This window comes from Salmo trutta, unplaced genomic scaffold (assembly GCF_901001165.1).
Source record: "Salmo trutta unplaced genomic scaffold, fSalTru1.1, whole genome shotgun sequence".
In the NCBI taxonomy this organism is placed as follows: domain Eukaryota; kingdom Metazoa; phylum Chordata; class Actinopteri; order Salmoniformes; family Salmonidae; genus Salmo; species Salmo trutta.
In genome coordinates, this window is record NW_021823237.1 from 2,456,683 (window position 1) to 2,475,831 (window position 19,149).

The 19,149-nt window shown below is 47.0% G+C and overlaps 1 protein-coding gene across 1 annotated transcript in view; it reads right to left on the reverse strand.

Annotated features, from left to right (window-relative positions):
* Window positions 1-744: 744 nt before the first annotated feature.
* LOC115189792 (CWF19-like protein 1) overlaps window positions 745-19,149 on the reverse strand; it is a 24,541-nt gene continuing 6,136 nt past the window's right edge. Inside the window, exons 9-15 of the mRNA XM_029748308.1 lie at window positions 15,495-15,629; window positions 10,948-11,137; window positions 10,206-10,285; window positions 9,883-10,092; window positions 8,208-8,327; window positions 4,290-4,387; window positions 745-2,334 (exon numbers count right to left, since the gene is read on the reverse strand). Coding sequence (XP_029604168.1) covers window positions 2,190-2,334; window positions 4,290-4,387; window positions 8,208-8,327; window positions 9,883-10,092; window positions 10,206-10,285; window positions 10,948-11,137; window positions 15,495-15,629 — 978 coding nt within the window. The 3' untranslated portion in view covers window positions 745-2,189. The remainder of the gene's footprint in view (window positions 2,335-4,289; window positions 4,388-8,207; window positions 8,328-9,882; window positions 10,093-10,205; window positions 10,286-10,947; window positions 11,138-15,494; window positions 15,630-19,149) is intronic.

Consider the following 19,149-nt stretch of genomic DNA (forward strand, 5'->3'; position numbering starts at 1 on the left):
ACTAGTCCTTAGTAATATACCCATGGTGAACTAGTCCTTAGTAATATACCCCTGGTGAACTAGTCCTTAGTTAGTAATATACCCCTGGTGAACTAGTCCTTAGTTAGTAATATACCCCTGGTGAACTAGTCCTTAGTTAGTCATATACCCCTGGTGAACTAGTCCTTAGTTAGTCATATACCCCTGGTGAACTAGTCCTTAGTTAGTCATATACCCCTGGTGAACTAGTCCTTAGTTAGTAATATACCCCTGGTGAACTAGTACTTAGTTAGTAATATACCCCTGGTGAACTAGTCCTTAGTTAGTAATATACCCCTGGTGAACTAGTCCTTAGTTAGTAATATACCCCTGGTGAACTAGTCCTTAGTTAGTAATATACCCCTGGTGAACTAGTCCTTAGTCAGTAATATACCCCTGGTGAACTAGTCCTTAGTTAGTCATATATCCCTGGTGAACTAGTCCTTAGTTAGTCATATATCCCTGGTGAACTAGTCCTTAGTTAGTCATATACCCCTGGTGAACTAGTCCTTAGTTAGTCATATATCCCTGGTGAACTAGTCCTTAGTTAGTCATATACCCCTGGTGTAGTAGATGGTGCCCTCTGCTGGTCAGGATGAGCCTCTACAGGTGGATGAGTCATCACGAAGCTCCAACACCAGAGAGACTTCCATCCTCTCTACTAACACACACAGCATTCTGGGAAAGCTTTGAGTAGGAAAGAAAATCAAGACTCAAAAACAAACATACAAAAAAAAGGCTTTTAATCAGGGACCTTGTACAAAATGACGACACTGATTTATCTCCACATTGTGAAAACAACTATTTCAGATGGTTGGACTGAAGTAAAAACTATTTTATGTTGGGCCTCTCACGTTCCCACTCTGACGCTGCGTTTGTAACCATGAGGCCATTTACCAGTTGTGTAGTCATAAATACCAGTGGGAATATTCATGTGATTTGAACTGGGTTGAGAATCACCGATTGGCTAAAACGGCCAACAAGCTGCGTCAACCTAAAAACACAGCTGTCATGCTTGTAAACAAATTATAGTTTAAAAAAACACATTCACAGATTGATATTTATAAATAATGTTTTGTTGCATTTAACTGCCGAAAATGTCCTTAGTAGGTGAGGTCAGCAGGTGGGAGAAGTGGAAGCTCACAATGACAGTAGAAATTACTAGCTGGAGGGACATTATGAATACGGATACCATTTCACCCCTACTGTACGGTACAGTGTACGGTTCAGTATGAATACCATTACACCCCTACTGTACGGTACAGTGTACGGTTCAGTATGAATACCATTTCACCCCTACTGTACGGTACAGTGTACGGTTCAGTATGAATACCGTTACACCCCTACTGTACGGTACAGTGTACGGTTCAGTATGAATACCATTTCACCCCTACTGTACGGTACAGTGTACGGTTCAGTATGAATACCATTTCACCCCTACTGTACGGTACAGTGTACGGTTCAGTGTGAATACCATTTCACCCCTACTGTACGGTACAGTGTACGGTTCAGTATGAATACCATTTCACCCCTACTGTACGGTACAGTGTACGGTTCAGTATGAATACCATTTCACCCCTACTGTACGGTACAGCGTACGGTTCAGTATGAATACCGTTACACCCCTACTGTACGGTACAGTGTACGGTTCAGTGTGAATACCATTACACCCCTACTGTACGGTACAGTGTACGGTTCAGTGTGAATACCATTACACCCCTACTGTACGGTACAGTGTACGGTTCAGTGTGAATACCATTACACCCCTACTGTACGGTACAGTGTACGGTTCAGTATGAATACCATTACACCCCTACTGTACGGTACAGTGTACGGTTCAGTGTGAATACCATTACACCCCTACTGTACGGTACAGTGTACGGTTCAGTGTGAATACCATTACACCCCTACTGTACGGTACAGTGTACGGTTCAGTGTGAATACCATTACACCCCTACTGTACGGTACAGTGTACGGTTCAGTGTGAATACCATTACACCCCTACTGTACGGTACAGTGTACGGTTCAGTGTGAATACCATTACACCCCTACTGTACGGTACAGTGTACGGTTCAGTATGAATACCATTACACCCCTACTGTACGGTACAGTGTACGGTTCAGTATGAATACCATTACACCCCTACTGTACGGTACAGTGTGTTAAGGTGTTCAGTCTTCCAGGGCGAAGTCATAGGGTTGGAAGTCGTTTCGTAGCTGTTTGCTCAGACTCTCCTCTTCCTCTGGGGTCTGTTTACACTCTCTCCAGTCTGCCCTCTCCGGGATGTTCAGGACCGCCTCGCTGGCCAACACCTCCCTGCACCACACAGAGACACACGTTAGTACCTGTTTTCAGTTGGGCTGGAATGATTCACCCATATCCCTGGATCAAATGGTTAAGATCCTAGTGCATCAGTCCCTGGATCAAATGGTTAAGATCCTAGTGCATCAGTCCCTGGATCAAATGTTCAAGATCCTAGTGCATCAGTCCCTGGATCAAATGGTTAAGATCCTAGTGCATCAGTCCCTGGATCAAATGGTTAAGATCCTAGTGCATCAGTCCCTGGATCAAATATTTAACCATTACTTCCTGCCAAGGCAGCAGCTACTCTTCCTGGGGTTTATTATGGATCCCCATTAGTTCCTGCCAAGGCAGCAGCTACTCTTCCTGGGGTTTATTATGGATCCCCATTAGTTCCTGCCAAGACAGCAGCTACTCTTCCTGGGGTTTATTATGGATCCCCATTAGTTCCTGCCAAGGCAGCAGCTACTCTTCCTGGGGTTTATTATGGATCCCCATTAGTTCCTGCCAAGGCAGCAGCTACTCTTCCTGGGGTTTATTATGGATCCCCATTAGTTCCTGCCAAGACAGCAGCTACTCTTCATGGGGTTTATTATGGATCCCCATTTGTTCCTGCCAAAGCAGCAGCTACTCTTCCTGGGGTTTATTATGGATCCCCATTTGTTCCTGCCAAAGCAGCAGCTACTCTTCCTGGGGTTTATTATGGATCGCCATTAGTTCCTGCCAAGACAGCAGCTACTCTTCCTGGGGTTTATTATGGATCCCCATTTGTTCCTGCCAAAGCAGCAGCTACTCTTCCTGGGGTTTATTATGGATCCCCATTTGTTCCTGCCAAGGCAGCAGCTACTCTTCCTGGGGTTTATTATGGATCCCCATTAGTTCCTGCCAAGGCAGCAGCTACTCTTCCTGGGGTTTATTATGGATCCCCGTTAGTTCCTGCCAAGGCAGCAGATACTCTTTCTGTGTATGTTATCGTGTGTGTATGTTATTGTGTGTGTATGTTATCGTGTGTGTCTAGGGTGTATGTTATTGTGTGCGCTCTGTCTCTTCACAGTCCCCTCTGTTCCATAAAGTATCTGCCTTGTTGATAGTGTTGTTTAGAAGGTAGAAACTAGGGCCTGTAGGACCTGCCTTGTTGATAGGGTTGTTAAGAAGGTAGAAACTAGGGCCTGTAGGACCTGCTTTGTTGATAGTGTTGTTAAGAAGGTAGAAACTAGGGCCTGTAGGACCTGCCTTGTTGATAGTGTTGTTAAGAAGGTAGAAACTAGGGCCTGTAGGACCTGCCTTGTTGATAGTGTTGTTAAGAAGGTAGAAACTAGGGCCTGTAGGACCTGCCTTGTTGATAGTGTTGTTAAGAAGGTAGAAACTAGGGCCTGTAGGACCTGCCTTGTTGATAGTGTTGTTAAGAAGGTAGAGGCTTTATTATGGACAGACTTCTGCCCAAATTAGTTACTGTTATATCATTATGTTTTGACCATGACAGTTTACAATCTTAGTGTTACTCCAAGCAGTTTAGTCTCCTCAACTCGATCAATGCCACATTATTCATTAAAAGATTTAGTTGAGGTTTAGGGTTTAGTAAATGATTTGTCCCAAATACAATGCTTTTAGTTTTGAAATATTTAGGGCTAAATTATTCCTTGCCACCCATTCTGAAACTAACTGCAGCTCTTTGTTAAGTGTTGCAGTCATTTCAGTGGCTGTAGTAGCTGACGTGTATAGTGTTGAGTCGTCCGCATACATAGACACTCTGGCGTTACTCAGAGCCAGTGGCAATTCATTAGTAAAGATTGAAAAAGTAAGGGGCCAAGACAGCTGCCCTGGGGAATTCCTGATTCTACCTGGATTATGTTGGATTGGCTTAAAGAACATGCTGTGTATTCTATTGGACAGGTAGCGCTTTATCCTTGAAAGATGCACATCACTAGTTTCTAGGTTATATCATACATGGTGTGTGTGTACGTATATACCTGCCAAACTGCAGAGGGAAGTTTTTCTGAATGCGGTAGAAGAGTTTCTCTCCAGAGTCCAGCTCCACGTAGAAGTACGGTGTCCCTGGAGGAGCAATCTGATAGAAACAAATCATTATTTATTATAACCGAGCATTATCAGAAAATATGTAAAAGCAAGTTAGAGTCCTGTTACATTTAACGTCTGGGTGGTCCCGGGAATCCAACCCACTATCCTGGTGTTGCAAGAACCATACTCTACCAACTGAGCTACAGACAACCACAGTTTCAGCATGATCATCTCCTAGCATGATCATCTCCTAGCATTATCATCTAGCATGATCATCTCCTAGCATTACCATCTCCTAGTAGGCATTACCATCTCCTAGCAGGATCATCTCCTAGCATTACCATCTCCTAGCAGGCATTACCATCTCCTAGCATTACCATCTCCTAGCATTACCATCTCCTAGCAGGATCATTTCCTAGCATTACCATCTCCTAGCAGGCATTACCATCTCCTAGCATTACCATCTCCTAGCATTACCATCTCCTAGCATTACCATCTCCTAGCAGGATCATCTCCTAGCATTATCATCTAGCATGATCATATCCTAGCATTATCGTCCAGATTTATCATTTCCTGGCATTATCATCTAGATTTATCGTCTCCTAGCATCATCTCATATAATCTCCAAGCATTACCATCTCCTAGCATTATCATCTAGCATTATCATCCCCTAGCATTGTCTCCTAGCATTACCAGCTCCTAGCATTACCAGCTCCTAGCATTACCAGCTCCTAGCATTATCATCCCCTAGCATTACCAGCTCCTAGCATTACCAGCTCCTAGCATTACCAGCTCCTAGCATTATCGTCTCCTGGCATTACCATCTCCTGGCATTACCATCTCCTGGCATTACCATCTCCTGGCATTACCATCTCCTGGCATTATCATCTCCTGGCATTATCATCTCCTGGCATTATCATCTCCTGGCATTACCGTCTCCTAGCATTACCAGCTCCTGGCATTACCATCTCCTGGCATTATCATCTGCTGGCATTATCATCTCCTGGCATTACCGTCTCCTAGCATTGTTATCATCAACTAAAAATGAAATACATGTTTTTAAACTCTCATTAGAATGTTCCAGATGAACTACATGTTCAGTCATTAGATGGTTCTCCAACAGAACGTGTTCCCACATATAAATACTGAGGCTTTTGGACTGATATGGATTTGATGTTTAAAAAACAGATGATCTGGTTAAGAAGACAAGATTTGAAGTTGTCTTTTTCTACAGAAACAGAACGTCTTTCTCTAAGGAGTAAGAAGCAGATTATTCAGTCAACCTTTCATCTGTTGTTGATTATGGTGATATTATTCATCAAACTGCAGCTTCCATAGTGCCCTCCATTTTGTTTCGCTGCATACTGATTCAAACGGTTGGCTGGACTTCACTAAAGACTCCCTTTTTGTTTACAAGGCCCTATTTCATAAATTTCCATCTTCTCTAACTTTGCTGTTGAAGTATAGACAGCCTGGAGGTTCCTAGGGTCTCCACCGAGCTAGGCGAATCTGCCCCAGTCTGGAGGTTCCTAGGGTCTCCACCGAGCTAATCAAATCTGCCCCAGTCTGGGAGGTTCCTAGGGTCCTGGAGTGGCCTAGCCAGTCTCCAGACTTTAATCCCATAGACAATCTGTGGAGGGAGCTGAAGGTTCGAGTTGCCAAACGTCAGCCTCGAAACCTTAATGACTTGGAGAAGATCTGCAAAGAGGAGTGGGACAAAATCCCTCCTGAGATGTGTGCAAACCTGGTGGCCAACTACAAGAAACGTCTGACCTCTGTGATTGCCAACACGGGTTTTGCCACCAAGTACTAAGTCATGTTTTGCAGAGGGGTCAAATACTTATTTCCCTCATTAAAATGCAAATCATTTTATAACATTTCTGACATGCGTTTTTTGATTTTTTTTGTTGTTATTCTGTCTCTCACTGTTCAAAAAAACCTACTATTAAAATTATAGACTGATCATTTCTTTGTAAGTGGACAAACATACAAAATCAGCAGGGGATCAAATACTTTTTTCCCCCACTGTAGCCTCCACATTGACTCTGTACCGGTACCCCCTGTATATAGCCTCCACATTGACTCTGTACCGGTACCCCCTGTATATAGCCTCCACATTGACTCTGTACCGGTACCCCCTGTATATAGCCTCCACATTGACTCTGTACCGTAACACCCTGTATATAGCCTCCACATTGACTCTGTACCGGTACCCCTTGTATATAGCCTCCACATTGACTCTGTACCGTAACACCCTGTATATAGCCTCCACATTGACTCTGTACCGGTACCCCTTGTATATAGCCTCCACATTGACTCTGTACCGGTACCCCCTGTATATAGCCTCCACATTGACTCTGTACCGTAATACCCTGTATATAACCTCCACATTGACTCTGTACCGGTACCCCCTGTATATAGCCTCCACACTGACTCGGTACCGGTACCTCCTGTATATAGCCTCCACATTGACTCTGTACCGGTACCCCCTGTATATAGCCTCCACATTGACTCTGTAACGGTACCCCCTGTATATAGCCTCCACATTGACTCTGTACCGGTACCCCCTGTATATAGCCTCCACATTGACTCTGTAACGGTACCCCCCCCTGTATATAGCCTCGTAATTGTTATATTATTGTGTTGCATTTAAAACATTTTCTTAACTCTTCTTGAACTGCGCTGTTTGTTAAGGGCTCGTCAGTCAGCATTTCACGGTAAGGTCTACTCCTGTTGGTTAAGGGCTCGTCAGTCAGCATTTCACGGTAAGGTCTACTCCTGTTGGTTAAGGGCTCATCAGTCAGCATTTCACGGTAAGGTCTACTTCTGTTGGTTAAGGGCTGGTCAGTCAGCATTTCACGGTAAGGTCTACTCCTGTTGGTTAAGGGCTGGTCAGTCTGCATTTCACGGTAAGGTCTACTCCTGTTGGTTAAGGGCTGGTCAGTCTGCATTTCACGGTAAGGTCTACTCCTGTTGGTTAAGGGCTTGTCAGTCTGCATTTCACGGTAAGGTCTACTCCTGTTGGTTAAGGGCTTGTCAGTCAGCATTTCACGGTAAGGTCTACTCCTGTTGGTTAAGGGCTGGTCAGTCAGCATTTCACGGTAAGGTCTAGTCCTGTTGGTTAAGGGCTGGTCAGTCAGCATTTCACGGTAAGGTCTAGTCCTGTTGGTTAAGGGCTGGTCAGTCAGCATTTCACGGTAAGGTCTAGTCCTGTTGGTTAAGGGCTGGTCAGTCAGCATTTCACGGTAAGGTCTACTCTGTGACAAATACAGTTTGATTTGATATTGAAACATCTTTAATTAGAGTAAAAATGTCACAATTTAAAAAGGTATTGATCGTAGTTAACTACTGAAAACCATGAAATTAAGTGGAGATATTTTTTTTATATAATTCGACAGCCCTAATTATTAGCTAATAAACAATTCAAAGTGGGTGTATTTCATCGGTACCAAACGGACGCAGATGGGTGTGTCCTGTTTGAGGTCTCTGTGTGTGTGTGTGTGTGTGTGTGTGTGTACCTGTTTCAGGTGTGTGTGTGTGTGTGTGTGTGTGTGTGTGTGTGTGTGTGTACCTGTTTGAGGTGTGTGTGTGTGTACACCTGTTTGAGGTGTGTGTGTGTGTGTGTACCTGTTTGAGGTGTGTGTGTGTGTGTGTGTGTGTGTGTACCTGTTTGAGGTGTGTGTGTGTGTGTGTGTGTGTGTGTACCTGTTTGAGGTGTGTGTGTACCTGTTTGAGGTGTGTGTGTGTGTACCTGTTTGAGGTCTCTCTGTGTGTGTGTGTGTGTGTGTGTGTGTGTGTGTGTGTGTGTGTGTGTGTGTGTGTGTGTGTGTGTGTGTGTGTGTACCTGTTTGAGGTGTGTGTGTGTGTACCTGTTTTAGGTCTGTATGCTCTGGTATCTCCATCAGCTCCATGTTCTGTTCCTGCGCCTGCAGCATGAAGGCTTCTTTAATATCTTCAGTGGTACATTTATCCTCCGGCACCGGTACTACCTGGGGAGGGACAGACGGTTACAGGGCTGGGGAGGGACAGACGGTTACAGGGCCGTTCTACCTCCTCCCTGGGGAGGGACAGACTGTTACAGGGCCGTTCTACCTCCTCCCTGGGGAGTGACAGACTGTTACAGGGCTGTTCTACCTCCCTGGGGAGGGACAGACTGTTACAGGGCTGGGGAGGGACAGGCGGTTACAGGGCCGTTCTACCTCCTCCCTGGGGAGGGACAGACTGTTACAGGGCCGTTCTACCTCCTCCCTGGGGAGGGACAGACTGTTACAGGGCTGTTCTACCTCCCTGGTGAGGGACAGACTGTTACAGGGCTGTTCTACCTCCCTGGGGAGGGACAGACTGTTACAGGGCCGTTCTACCTCCCTGGGGAGGGACAGACTGTTACAGGGGCTGTTCTACCTCCCTGGGGAGGGACAGACGGTTACAGGGGCGTTCTACCTCCCTGGGGAGGGACAGACGGTTACAGGGGCGTTCTACCTCCCTGGGGAGGGACAGACGGTTACAGGGCTGGTCTACCTCCCTGGGGAGGGACAGACGGTTACAGGGCTGTTCTACCTCCTCCCTGGGGAGGGACAGACGGTTACAGGGCTGGGGAGGGACAGACGGTTACAGGGCTGTTCTACCTCCCTGGGGAGGGACAGACGGTTACAGGGCCGTTCTACCTCCTCCCTGGGGAGGGACAGACGGTTACAGGGCCGTTCTACCTCCCTGGGGAGGGACAGACTGTTACAGGGCTGTTCTACCTCCTCCCTGGGGAGGGACAGACGGTTACAGGGGTGCTGGTCTGGTCCTGGTTGTTCTACCTCTCTGTTCCTACTAAACTAATAGTCTAGTGTCAGCCAACAGCGCACATCTTCTAGACATCCATGTGGTAGCGTTGGTAAAACAGGCAGTTCCGTTGGCTTATTAGCCCAGTCCTGATAAAGGCTTCAGTCCAGTCATCTGGACTAAGTCTTATTCCTGATAAAGGCTTCAGTCCAGTCACCTGGACTAAGTCTTATTCCTGATATAGGCTTCAGTCCAGTCACCTGGACTAAGCCTTATTCCTGATAAAGGCTTCAGTCCAGTCATCTGGACTAATTAAGCCTTATTCCTGATAAAGGCTTCAGTCCAGTCATCTGGACTAATTAAGCCTTATTCCTGATAAAGGCTTCAGTCCAGTCATCTGGACTAATTAAGCCTTATTCCTGAAAGGCTTCAGTCCAGTCTAATGGACTAATTAAGTCTTATTCCTGATAAAGGCTTCAGTCCAGTCATCTGGACTAAGTCTTATTCCTGATAAAGGCTTCAGTCCAGTCTAATGGACTAATTAAGCCTTATTCCTGATAAAGGCTTCAGTCCAGTCTAATGGACTAATTAAGCCTTATTCCTGATAAAGGCTTCAGTCCAGTCTAATGGACTAATTAAGCTCTGAATAGCCTATTAGCTGCCCATCTTTCTCAGGTGTGATCTTGAGCCCACTTGCAATGATGTTTCCTCAGCAGGAAGTGCAGAACCGTAATGGGCAGGCTGGCCCTGAGAGAGGAGTGTATTCTGGTCTACCTGTATCTGTAGGTGTTGGCTGTGGTAGTTCCTCTCAAACAGAACACAGCGCTGTCCTTTGCTCTTATAGAAGGTCCTGACAGCCATCTTGTACCGGTCCAGTTCTTTAACCACCTCCGAGCTCAGTTCCACTACTGACTGGTAGTGGCCGATGGGTAGTACCAACACATGCCGAGGGGTCAGACTGCCCTTAGCCAGAGCCAGGTAACACTGAGGGAAAATACATCAACACTAAATGGTTAACTGGGGGCTTCAGAGCCCTTTAAAACACAACAACCTCTTTCTACTATCAGTTGTAATACTCAGATTGTGTGGAAACTCACATGGGTACCAATGCTGATGACCAGGTGTTTCTCTACCTGAGGGCTGGCCAGACAGAACCAACAGGGACCGCTGGGCTGGGCTGAACCAGACACACACAGAGAGAGAGACATACATGAGAGGATGGGAGACGGAGAGGGTGAGGGAGGGTGAGGGTGGGGGATGGTGAGGATGGGAGACGGAGAGGGTGAGGGAGGGTGAGGATGGGAGAGGGTGGGGGATGGTGAGGGTGGGGGATGGTGAGGGTGGGGGATGGTGAGGGTGTGGGATGGTGAGGGTGAGGGATGGTGAGGGTGTGGGATGGTGAGGGTGGGGGATGGTGAGGGTGAGGGAGGGTGAGGGTGAGGGAGGGTGTGGGAGTGAGATGGTGAGGGTGTGAGATGGTGAGGGTGTGAGATGGTGAGGGAGTGAGATGGTGAGGGAGTGAGATGGTGAGGGAGTGAGATGGTGAGGGAGTGAGATGGTGAGGGTGTGGGATGGTGAGGGTGGGGGATGGTGAGGGTGTGAGATGGTGAGGGTGTGAGATGGTGAGGGTGGGGGATGGTGAGGGTGGGGGATGGTGAGGGTGTGAGATGGTGAGGGTGTGAGATGGTGAGGGTGTGAGATGGTGAGGGTGTGAGATGGTGAGGGTGTGGGATGGTGTGTAAGGGTGTGGGAGAGAGTGGGAGGGTGTGGGAGGGTGTGTGAGGGTGAGGGTGTGTCTGTGAGGGTGAGGGTGTGTCTGTGAGAGCGAGGGAGACTCACGGGGCCTGCGAGGTTGTTTAGGCCTGTCTAGATCAAAGGGTGGTCTCTGACTCTGCCTGTCTGGATCCCACGGCTGTCCTTGATTCTGCCCGTCTCCATCTGAGGGCCTCTTCCTCCCACGGCCCCCCTGGCCACGCCCCCCCCCACGCTGCTTCTTCCCCAGGTCAAAGAAGAACTGAGATGCCGGCTCCTGAGAGATACAGTATACAAAACATTCACAACACTTTCCATGACAGACTGAACAGGTGAATCCAGGTGAAAGATATGATCCCTTATTAATGTCACTTGTTAAATCCACTTTAATCAGTGTAGATGAAGGAGAGGAGACGGGTTGAAGAATGATTTTTAAGCCTTGAGACTAATGAGACATGGATTGTGTATGTGTGCCATTCAGAGGGTGAACGGGCAAGACAAAATACACTGCTCAAAAACATAAAGGGAACACTTAAACAACACATCCTAGATCTGAATGAATAAAATAATCTTTTTAAATACTTTTTTCTTTACATAGTTGAATGTGCTGACAACAAAATCACACAAACATAATCAATGGAAATCCAATTTATCAACCCATGGAGGTCTGGATTTGGAGTCACACTCAAAATTAAAGTGGAAAACCACACTACAGGCTGATCCAACTTTGATGTAATGTCCTTAAAACAAGTCAAAATGAGGCTCAGTAGTGTGTGTGGCCTCCACGTGCCTGTATGACCTCCCTACAATGCCTGGGCATGCTCCTGATGAGGTGGCGGATGGTCTCCTGAGGGACCTCCTCCCAGACCTGGACTAAAGCATCCGCCAACTCCTGGACAGTCTGTGGTGCAACGTGGCGTTGGTGGATGGAGCAAGACATGATGTCCCAGATGTGCTCAATTGGATTCAGGTCTGGGGAACGGGCGGGCCAGTCCATAGCATCAATGCCTTCCTCTTGCAGGAACTGCTGACACACTCCAGCCACATGAGGTCTAGCATTGTCTTGCATTAGGAGGAACCCAGGGCCAACCGCACCAGCATATGGACTCACAAGGGGTCTGAGGATCTCATCTCGGTACCTAATGGCAGTCAGGCTACCTCTGGCGAGCACATGGAGGGCTGTGCGGCCCCCCAAAGAAATGCCACCCCACACCATGACTGACCCACCGCCAAACCGGTCATGCTGGAGGATGTTGCAGGCAGCAGAACATTCTCCACGACGTCTCCAGACTCTGTCACATCTGTCACGTGCTCAGTGTGAACCTGCTTCATCTGTGAAGAGCACAGAGCACCAGTGGCGAATTTGCCAATCTTGGTGTTCTCTGGCAAATGCCAAACGTCCTGCACGGTGTTGGGCTGTAAGCACAACCCCCACCTGTGGACGTCGGGCCCTCATACCACCCTCATGGAGTCTGTTTCTGACCGTTTGAGCAGACACATGCACATTTGTGGCCTGATTGAGGTCATTTTGCAGGGCTCTGGCAGTGCTCCTCCTGCTCCTTCTTGCACAAAGGCGGAGGTAGCGGTCCTGCTGCTGGGTTGTTGCCCTCCTACAGCCTCCTCCACGTCTCCTGATGTACTGGTCTGTCTCCTGGTAGCGCCTCCATGCTCTGGACACTACGCTGACAGACACAGCAAACCTTCTTGCCACAGCTCGCATTGATGTGCCATCCAGGATGAGCTGCACTACCTGAGCCACTTGTGTGGGTTGTAGACTCCGTCTCATGCTACCACTAGAGTGAAAGCACCGCCAGCATTCAAAAGTGACCAAAACATCAGCCAGGAAGCATAGGAACTGAGAAGTGGTCTGTGGTCACCACCTGCAGAACCACTCCTTTATTGGGGGTGTCTTGCTAATTGCCTATAATTTCCACCTGTTGTCTATTCCATTTGCACAACAGCGTGTGAAATTTATTGTCAATCAGTGTCGCTTCCTAAGTGGACAGTTTGATTTCACAGAAGTGTGATTGACTTGGAGTTACATTGTGTTGTTTAAGTGTTCCCTTTATTTTTTTGAGCAGTGTATTTAAGTGCCTTTGAACGGCATATGGTAGTAGGTGCCAGATGCACCAGTTTGTGTCCAGAACTGCAAAGCTGCTGGTTTTTACACACTCAACAGTTTCCCGTTGGAATTAACAATCGTCCACCACCCAAAGGACATCCAGCCAACGTGCCAACTATTGGAAGCATTGGAGTCAACATGGACCAGCATCCCTGTGGAACGCTTTCGACACCTTGTAGAGTCCATGTCCCGACGAAATGAGGCTGTTCTGAGGGCTGAAGGGGGGGGAGCAACTCCATATGAGGAACGTGTTCTTAATGTTTTGTCCACTCAGTGTATATTTATCGTCTGCATTGTCGAAGCGGTGTGTGTTTTTAAGAAGGCTATTTTCTGATGATTATTCCTTATTGGAATTTGGCCTTTAGATCATTAGTGTCCTTATGTCTTGTTTTAAATGTCTATTCAGCCCCACGGTCTGGCTTGATGCTTTGGCACCGGAAGGACCAAACAGGAGGACTATTTAGATTTGCCATTTCCTCTGGAGGGGAATGAGATGTTCCTCCTTGAGGTCGGCAGCACGGGTTGGTCTTCCCATGTCCGTCCGTCCGTCCGTCCGTCCGTCCGTCAGTCAAACATTTCAATATTTTATAGTTGTTCACCTTCTACACTACATGACCAAAAGTATGTGGACACCTGCTCGTCCAAAATCTCATTGCAAAATCATGACCATTAATATGGAGTAACCATGAGGTCAAAGGAACTGTCCGTAGAGCTACGAGACAGGATTGTGTTGAGGCACAGATCTGGGGAAGGGTACCAAAACATTTCTGCAGCGTTGAAGGTCCCCAAGAACACAGTGGCCTCCATCATTCTTAAATGGAAGAAGTTTGGAACCACCAAGACTCTTCCTAGAGCTGGTCGCCCGGCCAAACTGAGCAATCGGGGGAGAAGGGCCTTGGTCAGGGAGGTGACCAAGAACCCGATGGTCACTCTGACAGAGTTCCTCTGTGGAGATGGGAGAACCTTCCGGAAGGAAAACCATCTCTGCAGCCCTCCACCAATCAGGCCTTTATGGTAGAGTGGCCAGACGGAAGCCACTCCTCAGTAAAAAGGCACATGACAGCCCGCTTGGAGTTTGCCAAAAGGCACCTAAAGACTCTCAGACCTGTGGTTTGATGAAACCAAGATTCAACTATTTGGCTTGAACACCAAGCATCACGTCTGGAGGAAACCTGGCACCATCCCTACGGTGAAGCATGGTGGTGGCAGCATCATGCTGTGGGGATGTTTTCAGCAGCAGGGACTAAGAGACTAGTCAGGATAGAGGCAAAGATGAACGGAGCAAAGTACAGCGAGATCCTTGATGAAAACCTGCTCCAGAGCGCTCAGGACCTCAGACTGGGGTGAAGGTTCACATTCCAACAGGACAACGACCCTAAGCACACAGCCAAGACAACGCAGGAGTGGCTTCGTGACAAGTCTCTGGATGTCCTTGAGTGGCCCAGCCAGAGCCTGGACTTGAACATCTCTGGAGAGACCTGAAAATAGCTGTGCAGCAACGCTCCCCATCCAACCTGACAGAGCTTGAGTGGATCTGCAGAGAAGAATGGGAGAAACTCCCCAAATACAGGTGTGCCAAGCTTGTAGCATCAAACCCAAGAAGACTGGAGGCTGTAATCGCTGCCAAAGATACTTCAACAAAGTACTGAGTAAAAGGTCTGAATACTTATGTAAAGGTGATATTTCTGTTTATTTTGCATTATAAATTAGCAAACATGGAAACCCATTTCATGAAGCTCCCAACAAACAGTTCCTGTGCCGACGTTGCTTCCAGAGGCAGTTTGGAACTCAGTGAGTGTTGCAAACGAGGACAGACGGTTTTTACGCGCTACGTGTTTCAGCACTTGGTGGTCCCGTTCCGTTCCCTCGGCCGTCCCCGTTCCGTTCCCTCGGCCGTCCCCGTTCCGTTCCCTCGGCGGTCCCCGTTCCGTTCCCTCGGCCGTCCCCGTTCCGTTCCCCCGGCGGTCCCCGTTCCGTTCCCTCGGCGGTCCCCGTTCCCTCGGCGGTCCCCGTTCCCTCGGCGGTCCCCGTTCCCTCGGCGGTCCCGTTCTGTGAGCTAGTGTGGACTACCACTTCACGGCTGAGCCATTACTGCTCCTAGACTTCACAATAACAGCACTTACAGTCGACCGGGGCAGCTCTAACAGCGGAGAGAGTTGACATTCTGACTTGTTGGAAAGGTGGGATCCTGTGACGGTTCCACGTTGAAAGTCACTGAGCTCTTCAGTAAGGCCGTTCTACCGCCGATATTAGTCTATGGAGATTGCATGGCTGTGTGCTCAATTTTATACACGTCAGCAACAAATGTGGCCGAAATAGGAGAATCCAATCATTTGAAGGGGTGTCCACATACACATGTATCTTAGTTGTTGGCCTTTATTTAGCATGGAGCATTTCTCCAAACCCTGAGAGGTTTTCAGATCCTAACAGTGTGTGTGAGTGTACCTGGACAGTAGGGTCAGATAGGATCTGAATACCCTTACAGGAGGTCTAACAGTGTGTGTGAGTGGACCTGGACAGTAGGGTCTGATAGAGTATTCTCTCCAACCATCTTCCTGTAAGGGTTCTCAGTGACATCCTGAGGCTGTTTGACCAGTTCTGATGCCTCCATGCTTTTCATCGGGATAATGTTGAAGGCATACAGGTACTAGAGAGAGAGAGAGAGAGAGACACAGTTACAATACATCCTGGTACTAGAGAGAGAGCGAGACACAGTTACAATACATCCTGGTCCTAGAGAGAGAGAGAGACACAGTTACAATACATCCTGGTACTAGAGAGAGAGCGAGACACAGTTACAATACATCCTGGTACTAGAGAGAGAGAGACACAGTTACAATACATCCTGGTACTAGAGAGAGAGCGAGACACAGTTACAATACATCCTGGTACTAGAGAGAGAGAGACACAGTTACAATACATCCTGGTACTAGAGAGAGAGAGAGACACAGTTACAATACATCCTGGTACTAGAGAGAGAGAGAGACACAGTTACAATACATCCTGGTACTAGAGAGAGAGCGAGACACAGTTACAATACATCCTGGTACTAGAGAGAGAGAGAGACACAGTTACAATACATCCTGGTACTAGAGAGAGAGAGAGACACAGTTACAATACATCCTGGTACTAGAGAGAGAGAGACACAGATATAATACATCCTGGTACTAGAGAGAGAGAGAGACACAGTTACAATACATCCTGGTACTAGAGAGAGAGAGAGACACAGTTACAATACATCCTGGTACAAGAGAGAGAGACACAGATACAATACATCCTGGTACTAGAGAGAGAGAGAGAGAGAGAGAGACACAGTTACAATACATCCTGGTACTAGAGAGAGAGAGAGAGACACAGTTACAATACATCCTGGTACTAGAGAGAGAGAGAGAGACACAGTTACAATACATCCTGGTACTAGAGAGACACACAGTTACAATACATCCTGGTACTAGAGAGAGATACACAGTTACAATACATCCTGGTACTAGAGAGAGAGACACAGTTACAATACATCCTGGTACTAGAGAGAGAGACACAGTTACAATACATCCTGGTACTAGAGAGAGATACAGATACAATACATCCTGGTACTAGAGAGAGACACAGTTACAATACATCCTGGTACTAGAGAGAGATACAGATACAATACATCCTGGTACTAGAGAGAGATACAGATACAATACATCCTGGTATTAGAGAGAGACACAGTTACAATACATCCTGGTACTAGAGAGAGACACAGTTACAATACATCCTGGTACTAGAGAGAGATACAGATACAATACATCCTGGTACTAGAGAGAGACACAGTTACAATACATCCTGGTACTAGAGAGAGATACAGATACAATACATCCTGGTACTAGAGAGAGAGAGAGAGACACAGTTACAATACATCCTGGTACTAGAGAGAGACACAGTTACAATACATCCTGGTACTAGAGAGAGAGAGAGAGACACCGTTACAATACATCCTGGTACTAGAGAGAGAGAGACACAGTTACAATACATCCTGGTACTAGAGAGAGAGAGACACAGTTACAATACATCCTGGTACTAGAGAGAGAGAGACACAGTTACAATACATCCTGGTACTAGAGAGAGAGAGACACAGTTACAATACATCCTGGTACTAGAGAGAGAGAGACACAGATACAATACATCCTGGTATTAGAGAGAGACACAGTTACAATACATCCTGGTATTAGAGAGAGACACAGTTACAATACATCCTGGTACTAGAGAGAGAGACACAGTTACAATACATCCTGGTACTAGAGAGAGAGACACAGTTACAATACATCCTGGTACTAGAGAGAGAGAGAGACACCGTTACAATACATCCTGGTACTAGAGAGAGACACAGTTACAATACATCCTGGTACTAGAGAGAGAGAGAGAGACACAGATACAATACATCCTGGTACTAGAGAGAGAGAGAGACACAGTTACAATACATCCTGGTACTAGAGAGAGAGAGAGAGACACAGTTACAATACATCCTGGTACTAGAGAGAGAGAGACACAGATATAATACATCCTGGTACTAGAGAGAGAGAGACACAGATACAATACATCCTGGTACTAGAGAGAGAGAGACACAGATACAATACATCCTGGTACTAGAGAGAGAGAGACACAGATACAATACATCCTGGTACTAGAGAGAGAGACACAGTTACAATACATCCTGGTACTAGAGAGACACAGTTACAGTACATCCTGGTACTAGAGAGAGAGAGACACAGTTACAATACATCCTGGTACTAGAGGTTCTGATGTACACTACCTTTCAAAAGATTGGGGTCACTTAGAAATGTCCTTGTTTTTGAAAGAAAAGCAACATTTTTGTCCATTAAAATAACATCAAATTGATCAGAAATACAGTGTAAACACTGTTAATGTTGTAAATGACTATTGTAGCTGGAAACAGCTGATTTTTAATGGAATATCTACAGAGGCCCATTATCAGCAACCATCACTCCTGTGTTCCAATGGCACGTTGTGTTAGCTAATCAAAGTTTATCATTTTAAAAGGCTAATTGATCATTAGAAAACCCTTTTGCAATTATGTTAGCACAGCTGAAAACTGTTGTTCTGATTAAAGAAGCAATAAAACTGGCCTTCTTTAGACTAGTTGAGTATCTGGAGCATCAGCATTTGTGGGTTCGATTACAGGCTCAAAATGGCCAGAAACAAAGAACTTTCTTCTGAAACTCGTCAGTCTATTCTTGTTCTGAGAAATGAAGGCTATTCCATGCGAGGAATTGCCAAGAAACTGAAAATCTCGTACAACGCTGTGTACTACTCCCTTCACAGAACAGCACAAACTGGCTCTAACCAGAATAGAAAGAGTGGGAGGCCCCGGTGCACAACTGAGCAAGAGAACAAGTACATTAGAGCATCTAGTTTGAGAAACAGACGTCTCAAGTCCTCAACTGGCAGCTTCATTAAATAGTACCGGAAAAACACCAGTCTCAACGTCAACAGTGAAGAGGCGACTCCGGGATGTGGCCTTCTAGGCAGAGTTGCAAAGAAAAAGCCATTTCTCAGACTGGCCAATAAAAAGAAAAGATTAAGATGGGCAAAAGAACACAGACACTGGACAGAGCAACTCTGGTGTTTTGCATGTACTATTTAATGAAGCTGCCAGTGGCCAATAACATCCTCCAACACAGAGAGGGGAGTGGTCAGTAACATCCGAGGGGAGTGGCCAGTAGAGAGGGGAGTGGCCAGTAGAGAGGGGAGTGGTCAGTAACATCAGAGGGGAGTGGCCAGTAGAGAGGGGAGTGGTCAGTAGAGGGGAGTGGTCAGTAGAGAGGGGAGTGGCCAGTAGAGAGGGGAGTGGTCAGTAACATCAGAGGGGAGTGGCCAGTAGAGAGGGGAGTGGTCAGTAACATCCGAGGGGAGTGGTCAGCAGAGAGGGGAGTGGCCAGTAGAGAGGGGAGTGGGCAGTAACATCCGAGGGGAGTGGTCAGCAGAGAGGGGAGTGGCCAGTAGAGAGGGGAGTGGGCAGTAACATCCGAGGGGAGTGGCCAGTAGAGAGGGGAGTGGTCAGTAGAGAGGGGAGTGGTCAGTAACATCCGAGGGGAGTGGCCAGTAGAGAGGGGAGTGGTCAGTAGAGAGGGGAGTGGTCAGTAACATCCGAGGGGAGTGGCCAGTAG